Raw genomic sequence first — 9840 nt, 5'->3', positions numbered from 1 at the left:
CAGTTACAGACATACAGTAAAGACATTTATAACATTACATACTCTTTTGCTGCCTGTGGCTTTAATGGATACTGAAAACCTGGCGGAAATGAAAGTGAACGGCCTTTAATTTCATGATCTATGTATTTCACTTTTGGAACATCTGACTTCTTCACTGTTTTCTATATTAAAAAAGAAAAATAAAAACATGGTTAGCATTTTGACATTTTACTAAAACAGTGATATTTAAGTGACCAAAGCTGCATTCGTTACTGGTTTCTAAAATCTCGGGGGAAAAAAATCTATAAAGAAGAAAAGACGAAACAAAATCTACTCAGCAGCTCTAAAAGTGCTGATGCATAAAAAAAAATTACAGAAGTTAAATATATATCATACCTTCACTCCTTTAGGTTTGTCAGATTTTTTCAAAAGTCTTTCTATAGTTTGTTTCTAGAAGTTTAAAAAGAAAGATACAATTTTCTGTAAGGCATGATAAACATGAATAAAAACATTTAAACAAAAACTTCATTCAATGGAAAGAAAATTATTCAAAAGTAGGAAAAAATGAAAACATTAATACAACAATAATTCCAAATACTAATTTTTGCAATTATTTTCATTATAAAGAGCAAAAACTGTTAGAACTTTGCATATTATCAAAATATTTATAAAATTATTTCAAACATGACATTGAATTACAATTAACAATTAGTGACTGCCAACCGAAATGCAATTCATTATTTGTATATTACATTCTCAAATGTCTTTATAAATTAAATAATTAAAATTTAAGCAAAGTTAAACATAACTGTCAGGTGCAGAAAACTATTCTAATAATATAAAACAAAATACTATACTTTCATTACTTGAAAATTGATAACTTGAAATTTTTGACACTTTATATTTCCTCTAGAGCAGAGGTTCTTAACCAACTTAATAAATGTTTTGTTTTTCAAAAATTTTGTATTAAGTTCTTGTGGAAGTTTTTAGTTCATTGATTTTTATTAAATACATGTAATTAAATATCATGTAAATAAAATGTACTCTAATACACTTAATTTTGTTGAATATACGTTTTTTCGCAATATCCTTTAACACGAAATTCTTTTAACACGAAAAAATATTTCAGTACCCTCAGTTTCATGTTAAACGATTTTCACTGTATTTTCATGTTATGATTCAAAACCACTAGATTAATTTTCTATGTGCGTGGGATATTTAATGCCAAATTCCTTATCGGTTTTTATAATTAAGCAACTAAGTTTGAGGTTATTTTCTGTTTTTACTACAACTACATATGACAGTCAAATTTCTTCCTGAAATTTTGCACTTGCATGTACATAAATTTAAATAGTTCTTACTTGCATGTACTTGCATATTACACTTGCATGTACATAAATTTAAATAGTTCATATGTTTAATTTAATTAAATAAAGAAAATCTAGATACCTTATCTTTCTCTCGCTTTTCTTCAGCTTGTTCCTTTCTTTTCTTAGCTTTCATAATTTTTTTCTGAATCATTTCTTCACTTAAAACTTTAGTTTCAGGAACTAGAAAAATGAGTTTTCTTTATTTTTTAAAAACAGATATGCTTCCAAAAATTTAGCATTATATTGATTTTAATATCAATATAATACTAAATTACAGTATACACAAGGAAAATATTACACATCTTCCTTATACAAAACAAGCAATTCCTACGTGAAAATCATAAATATTATTGGCAATAGGATCATAAAAAGTTGTAAGCATGTGCTATTCTATCACAAAGCATATTTATTTAGTTATGGCAATTTGTTGTTTTATACCACACAACATATCAACACATTGATTTTAAACTTTTTATAAAATTTTCCTGAGTTTTCTGCCTTTCAACATGTTTAAAACATCTACTTCCTCATTCTTTGTTACTTAGCATAAATGCAATAGAATAAAATATTTTACATTTAAGCATAGTTTCTGCTAAAAAATTTGTAAGATAATATCTAATATTTCAGAGTTTTTTTAATTTAACAATTCAAACTAAATAACATTTATCATAAGAAATACCTTGAACAAGTGGCTGTCATTTTTTCTTTCTACACACCACTTAAAATGTAATACAACTTATATGAATCCAAAATCTGATCACTAAATTATGTGAAATACATTGATCACTAAATTATACTTCAAATACAAAAGAAAATTATGACAAAATTATTACTACCTATCTCTTACCAAAAAAAAAAAAAAAATATATATATATATATAGTTCAAAATCTTTATTCATCTAAACATCAATAATATTCCTTCTCCATATAGATAGTTAATCTTTAAGTTAACAAAAGTCACACAAAAGACTGGAAGTATAAATAAAGAATGCCAACTCAAATAATTAATAAACTACACATAGCAGTGATTTAAAATGCTAACAACGTTACTGAAAATTTTAATTATAGCATTTGACAGGCTTCTCCATTTGGAAAATTTATCCAACAGCTTTTTTGTTTGTCAGAATTGTTCACACATATCAAAATTTAGCAGTGATACAAAATTTGGCTGTGATACTTATTTACCCAGTATGACTGTGAAACGACAATGTTGTTTATCAGCTTCAAGTTTTTCTAAGAGTTTTTTTTTTTTTTTTTCAAAATATTTTTGGGAGTATTAATACTATATCAAGTCCTGTGAATTCTGTGTTCATCTGTACTTTACACTATCATCACAGATATATTGTTCACACATAATTTGAACATTGACAAAGATTAATCTCTCAACCAGCTACTCATTCACAACGTTCTTCTCATCCCATTCATGAATATGATTTTAATTTCAAATAGTAATGATTTTCATAAAATGAAAAATACATTATAAATAGTTATTGAAAGACATAAGAAAATACAACTAATTATTTGCTTTGCTCTTGCACTCCGTCATGCTTAATGTACCAACAACACATTTAATGCTGCTATAATACAAAATAATTTGAAAGCTCTTTATCATTAAATTATAAGTAAAATAAATATGTAGATTTAATAGTGAATCAAAGTATATTAGCAGTATAACTACAACTATTAAATGTATAAGTTAGTTAAAATTATTTTCTTCTGCATTAGTTTGATATAAATTTTCAAATGTAAAACTTCGCTTAATTCTCTTCAACTGGAAAGATTAATTGCAGGATACAATACATGATATTTCAATTTTTAGCGCTGCAAATATCAGTATAATATCATAAGAATTTCTGCTTGATTACTTTGTAAAATTTCAGTTATACATACAGTACAAAGTCCGAGATCCGGACGTCCAATATCCGGAATGACCTAAAATCATGAACCTCAAAACCACCATGCTTTACGCATGCGCATTTGATTCCCCCCCCCCATAATTAGAACATCTGGAGAATCTCAATTCTTAATTTCGCTTCAGCACTAAATAAATACCTCGTTATTGAAGAAACAATAATCTCTACATATAATAAAAGAAAGAGTTTGTGTGGCTTTTGTTCGAGCTGCGCGTAAGCTAATAGACCAAAGGCTGTGAAATTTGGTGCATAGGTGCATCTAGACAAGAGCCAGTGCACCTCGAAGCGATTTTTTTTCAAAACTCGAATCAGATTTTTTTTATTTTATTTTTTCGATTTTATCGCATTATTTTGAATAGTTGCATTCTTTTAGAAATGTGGTTTTGGCAACAGTTTTTCATTCAATTGCATACCGGACTGCTGACTGTTGAAAATCAGCACTGTTGCCACTTGGAAAAAATGAGGGTGATAATTCTGTTCAGTTTTTAAATTTAATGTTTCTCTTCAATACTGGACGCTTGTTGAGAGAAGGCAATGGGAAGTTGGTTAAATTATTTATTAGGATAATTAATATTTTTATTAAGGGATATTGCTTATTTCGTTATAATTTTGTTATATGTAATACTTTTTTTTTAATTTGTGTTTTTCTGGTCCAAGGAAGGACTATTGTTTTCATTTTGTGAATTTGTGTTGGTTCACTATAAATGTCCATATTTCACTTTTCAAACTGTTGCTACCAAATGTTAAGAGTCCTGCATTATATTTGAAGAAATTAAATAATGAAAAATCTGCATAAATGGATGTATATTTCTCGCATTGTGTTAAACAACGGTACCTACAGCCATCCAATTTTGAATGGAGTAATCCTACTGCGAATATGGGCATGTGGAAGCCCAAATTTGAAGTTTGTTTTATTATCAATTTCATATTTTGTAACACTTTAACAAATTTTTGATTAACACACTCGAGGATTTCAAAGCAAGCAATGGCAACGTTGTACAGAAAAAACATTTTTATCTCCAGTGCTCGAGACTCTGTACTGGAAGTTTTAAAGATATGCTCAATTTAAAACTATTTTGGGATATTGCTCTTAGAATTGAATTTTATGGATTGTGAAGAATGTCACATTTAATAAATAAAAGTAACAGACAAAATGTTAAAAAAAAAATTGCCTCTTTGGACGTAATTTAAAATAAGAAACCTTTCAGATTTTTATTTTTTTTAGTCCAAAGTGGCTTTGTCCCTGAAGACTATTGGTTTCATTTTGCATTGGTTCACTATAAATGTTCGTTTCACTTTTCAAACTGTTGCCACTAAATGTTAGAGTCCTGCTTTATATTTGAAGAAATTATATAATGAAAAATCTGCATAAATGTATATATGTTTCTCACATCATGATAATACAACGGTACATAGAGCCATAGAATTTTAAATGACGTAATCCTCCTACAAATATGGGCACGTGGAAGCCGAAATTTGGAATTTGTTTTATTAGCGATTTCATATTTTGTAAAACTTTAATGAATTTTTGATTAACAAACTCAAGGATTTCAAAGCGAGCAATGGCAACATTGTACAGAAAAACAAAAAATATTATCTCCAGCGCAACGAGTCTCTGTATCGGAAATTCTAAATATATGCTCATTTTAAAACTATTTTGCGATATAGCTGTTGAACTGAATTTTATGGTTTAAATGCGGAGAACATGACATTTAATAAATAAATGCAACATACAAAATGTTTAAAACAAATGCCACTTTGGACTTAATTTAAAATCTGAAACATTTCAGATTTTTTCTTTGAATGATGTTGTTCTGCAGAGTACAATTCTGCGCAGTTTTTAAATTTTAACGTTTAGTATTCCCTTCAGGCATTTTGCTTTTGAATTATAATTGATTTGTTTTACACATGAAAACGCCAGAGCTCGTACAGAAGCAGCAGAATTAGGGAAGACAAGATTTTTTGAAATTTAGAGAAGCACCGAGCAGCAAAACTAAAGGATCGAAATCTTTTCAGAATTTAGGATAAGCACTGGGTTCCACAATTTAGGGCCAGCAAAAATTTAGAATGGAGGCAGTTGGTAGCAAAATTTAGAACCCACAGAGACTGCATCAGGCGGTAAGATATCTAGGACCGGCCCTCGATAAGCCCCAAGTATATGTGAGAATTTATTTATTCAGGACTCAGATAAGCCTTAAGCATGTGCAAGAAATAGACATAAGTATTCTAAATAACTAATAAAATCATATACTAAATAACTACAATCAGGCTTAATTGCCTCATTGCGCGATAGAAGCAAGACAAAATTTAGCGGAACCACTTGTCTTTTGTCGCCAATCTCATGACACATAGCCAAATAATGTATAGTAGGTGCTCTTAAGCTATGCTAAAATGATACTTTACTGATTCCAAAGAATTTCAGTCAATATACTGGATTGCGCTGTTCCTTAACTTTCTGATTTGATCCATCTTAATTATTTTTTTCAGGCTGTTTTTATTACAGCAATTTTATGAAAATTAAGGTTTCAACTTTAGATTATGTCGAAAAGAGTTTCTAATTCTGCAGCTGCAACAAGATCTACAAAGCAAAAGCATGCTTCGATGTCCCAAAATTATGCGAGGAGTATGGGCACTGGAAAGTCAACTGCATAACACGTAAAAAAACAGAAAAAGGAACTTTTTGAATTTTTTGTGGATTCCAACACCCCACTCGCACTGAATAACAGAAAATTAATTCATTATGCTAAAAGTGAATATCATGACAAAGTGATGACGGAATGGGTCAGACACCATCGCAGCAAGGGCGGGTCATTGCAGGTCAAATGCTAATGGCTCAAGCCAAAATATTTCATTAAGAAATGAACTTAAAACTTGAGTGCGCATATTCAACAGATTGGTTAACCAAATTTAAAAATCACCACGGTATAAGGCGATTACGAATTTCAGGTAAAAAGCTTCAGCTGGTACTGAAGCTACTGAACTATTTGCAGATGAATTCATTGAACTCATTAATAGTTGAAAGTTATCTCAAGAACAAATTTACAACCCTGATGAAAGTTGTCTTTCCTGGCAATATGTTCCGCAAGATACCTTGGCAACCTCTATAGAAATGGCTCCAACTTGTGCCAAAGATTCCAACATGAGACTAACAATTTTAGCATGCGCAAATGCTGAAGGAACGTACAAGTGTAAACTTTTCGTAATTCAAAAAAATACACGACCTCAAGGAAGGAGTAAAAGGAGTAAAGAGTTTGCCATTATATATCGTACAAATAAAAGAACATGGATCACACAGGTATTAATGAATGATTGATTTGAAAATCATTTCATATCCGGCAACATTTCAATACGGTAGGTTTACCTAATGATGCAAAAATTGTTCTGGTTGTAAACAACTGTTTGGCTTATACTTAAAGTTTTAGTGAAAGATATGTATCCGCATTATTTTTTTCCTCCAAATTGAACATCCATCATTCAGCCTATGAATATCAGAATGGTGCATGCACTGAAATACAAATACAAAATAGCATTTTTAAAATCCATGCTAAATTTCTTGAATAACGGTAAGAGTATTCAAGAATTTTTGAAATATTGTAGCATAAAATCTGCTGTGTGGAGCATCGCAAGATTGTGGGAGGATGTTTCCAGATGCTTTAAAAACTGTTTGGCATAATTTATGGACAGCTATCATATTTCATGGTATGAATGATGATGATAGCTCCAAATTTGAAGGTTTTTGGATATTGCAAACTAAAGATAAAATTTTCTAGTTAATAGATTTTGTAAAGAAATGTGTAGAAGCAGTAAATGAAGACGATATAACAGAAGTTTTTCATTGCAACGACAATGCCCCAATTATCAGTCAATTAAGGGATGGCGAAATCTGTAGTATGGTTCTAGATCCAGAAAATACCACTACCGATAGTGAAATAAAGTTATTAAAAACGAAAAAATTTCGATTGACAATTTAGTCAGAATTCTTGACACAGCAATTACAGACCTTGAGCAATGGTACTTTATGAATGTACAAGAAATTATGTCTGTCAAGAGAATTAAAGCATTAGCATAAAATGTGAAGCAACTTAAACAACTTACATTGAAAAAAATGTTTAATAAAGTAAAGAAATAAATATTAAACTTTTTTTTGTGAATTTTGATACCCTTTAGATCATAAATGCTTCATTATTTCATTAATCATGATTTCATTTTTTTAATTTTATAATTTCTACATGCCATCTTACTAGATTTAAACTGATGATCTAATATCCAAAAAAATCGCCAAATCCAGAATCACTGAAGTCCCGACGAGTTCGGATTTCGGACTTTGTGCTGTAGTTAGAAAGATGTTTATACTTACCAACAGGTACAATTTCTTCTTTCTCTTTTTGAGCCTTACTTTCTAATAAAGAACGCTGAAACAAACAAAATCACATTATTTTAAACATAACCTGAGCAACTACAGTTGTAATTAATCAGCGATTTCCAAATTGCGATAAGTAAAAAAAAAATGACATATGGATGACAATTCAGGTGTAATAATTGTCTTTATATAAATACTTCTTTATACTAGACGTGAATATTTCAAAATGTTTTTTTTTTTTTTTTTTTTTTCCTAAAAGATCTGAAACATACTATTGTAAAAAGTCCCATATGGCTTATAATTTTCTAGATGATAAGTTTCTTTTTGAAATAATTCGTAGTTAAAAATATATTCATGTATATTAACATGTTGAGCGCCATGTCGGCCATCTGTGGCTGACACTAGATTTTCCGTTTAGGCCGCGTCGACAGCCACTGGCTGACAGCATGTAACATGATATATAACTATAAATTTTACACTGTTTTATGGAATTAATACGTTATTATAGTAAGTAAAGACATGGACTGTTTGTGATATAAAACCTGTAAAACCTCTTCCGATTTACCCAGGGGTAATATTGATGTACTTTTTTTTTCCAATGGCAGATTGTGAACAATTACAAATGTAACCCAGTCCATAATTGATTCATTACAGGATTAATGGATTTCATTGAAACACGGTAAACATAAAAACGGTTCTCCGTTACAGCTATTACAAAATGTGACAACTTTCTTAGTCTTTTTTCTGGCCATTACTCTACCAGCTTCTGTTGCATTTTTTCACATAACATAATTTACAATATTTCTGTACTTCAGAGGCTTTTCCTGGTTTTCTTTGGAGTTTATGTTGTCGTTTTTTAGATATTTTTGCATTTCTGTTCAATGGAATGTTTTCTTTTTCACAACTTGAAAGGGATAGCGCTAATTCCTTCTGGAATTCAGTAATGCTCATTTTCTGCTTCGTAATATCTTTGTATAGAATGTAACTATTTACAAAACAGACTTGGTGCGTTAACATGTTAAATGAATGTTATAGGAATCACATTCCAAACGTAAACTATCTTCTACTGCGATAAGAATCATTGGCCCTACAATAGCAGCACTTTTAAGTGGTGGGCGTTGGCCTGAACGGGATTGCCTAAGAAATACGCATGGGGCTCAACGTGTTAATCATATTGTAAGGATCTTAAGTTGTACTAACATTTATTTTATTTTAAATCTTTACTATCACTTCTTATTTTCTACTTCCGGCCAGAATTATAAGCGTTAAGGTTTTTATGCAAAGTTTGTCTGGCGAACGCCAAGTATTTAAGTTGTGGCCTTTTGCCAAGCGACAGAGAGGAAGCAGTGAGTCAACGCAGGCCGCTTACCTTAGAAGTTACGCAGTTGCTGTTTGCCTTCCAGGCCAGAGGTTTTAATCCTCTTGATAAATTAAACGTATTGTAGTGTTCACAGTCTCTGTGCTACATACGCTTCCTGTTATTATAAGGCCAATCTTCCACGTTTATTAGTTTAAAGTTAAATTAGAGTTTAGTTTTATTTTATACTTTTACGTTAGACCCCAAGTGGCGGGTCAGTGTATTCCGAAGTACGGAAGTTATTGTATATAGAGAAAAATAAAGGGTTTTTTTTTTGTATACCCTTCATGTGTATCCTGTCTACTTACCACAATTAGTGAACATAGCTTTAGTAAGCTCTCTGTTCCGAGTCAGGTCCTTGTATGTTCCCGAAGAAGGTTAGAAGGAATATTGACCCTGATAGTGGCACCCAACGAAGAAGAATAACCATGGCCGAGTTTCAAGAAGAACCTGTGCTGCCTGCAGAAACGGCTCAGAATCCAAAAATGCCAGCTGCCGCCCTGGAAGGATTTGGTTACATCGTCCAGACCATGCGCGCTTCGATGAAACCAGAAGCAATGTTTAATGGAAACTCACCGGTAACCAGTTTTTTGGAAAAATTGGATGACCACTTCATGCTCTACCCCGTGCACGAATTTCAAAAAGTTACCTTAGCTACCAGCGCTTTGAGGGGCCAAGCGCTTAACTGGTTCAAATGTATAGGCAGAAGTCTCTTGGGTCAAGCAGCAAGTCCCACCTATACTTACGAAAATTTCAAGACTGCCCTACTAAAAGCCTTCCCTGTTGTAAGGGATCGTGCGAAATTAGAAACGGAACTTTTTAGTATATATCAACAAAGAATCGAAAACCTCTCGAGCTTTA

The 9840-nt window shown here is 31.2% G+C and overlaps 1 protein-coding gene across 2 annotated transcripts in view; it reads right to left on the bottom strand.

The window, feature by feature from the left end:
• The window catches only part of LOC118202188 (INO80 complex subunit B), a 72789-nt gene that overhangs the window by 17693 nt on the left and 45256 nt on the right, over positions 1–9840 (bottom strand). For both annotated transcript variants that reach the window (XM_085813419.1, XM_085813418.1), the window contains 4 exons: positions 7620–7674; positions 1429–1529; positions 376–429; positions 43–161 (listed from right to left, as the gene is read on the bottom strand). In XM_085813419.1, coding sequence (XP_085669545.1) covers positions 43–161; positions 376–429; positions 1429–1529; positions 7620–7674 — 329 coding nt within the window. The remainder of the gene's footprint in view (positions 1–42; positions 162–375; positions 430–1428; positions 1530–7619; positions 7675–9840) is intronic.

The sequence above is a fragment of the Stegodyphus dumicola genome, chromosome 3, assembly GCF_044657685.1.
Source record: "Stegodyphus dumicola isolate Sdum_Otavi_A_Nest chromosome 3, ASM4465768v1".
Taxonomy (NCBI): Eukaryota; Metazoa; Arthropoda; class Arachnida; order Araneae; family Eresidae; genus Stegodyphus; species Stegodyphus dumicola.
This window is presented reverse-complemented; position numbering and strand designations above follow the sequence as displayed.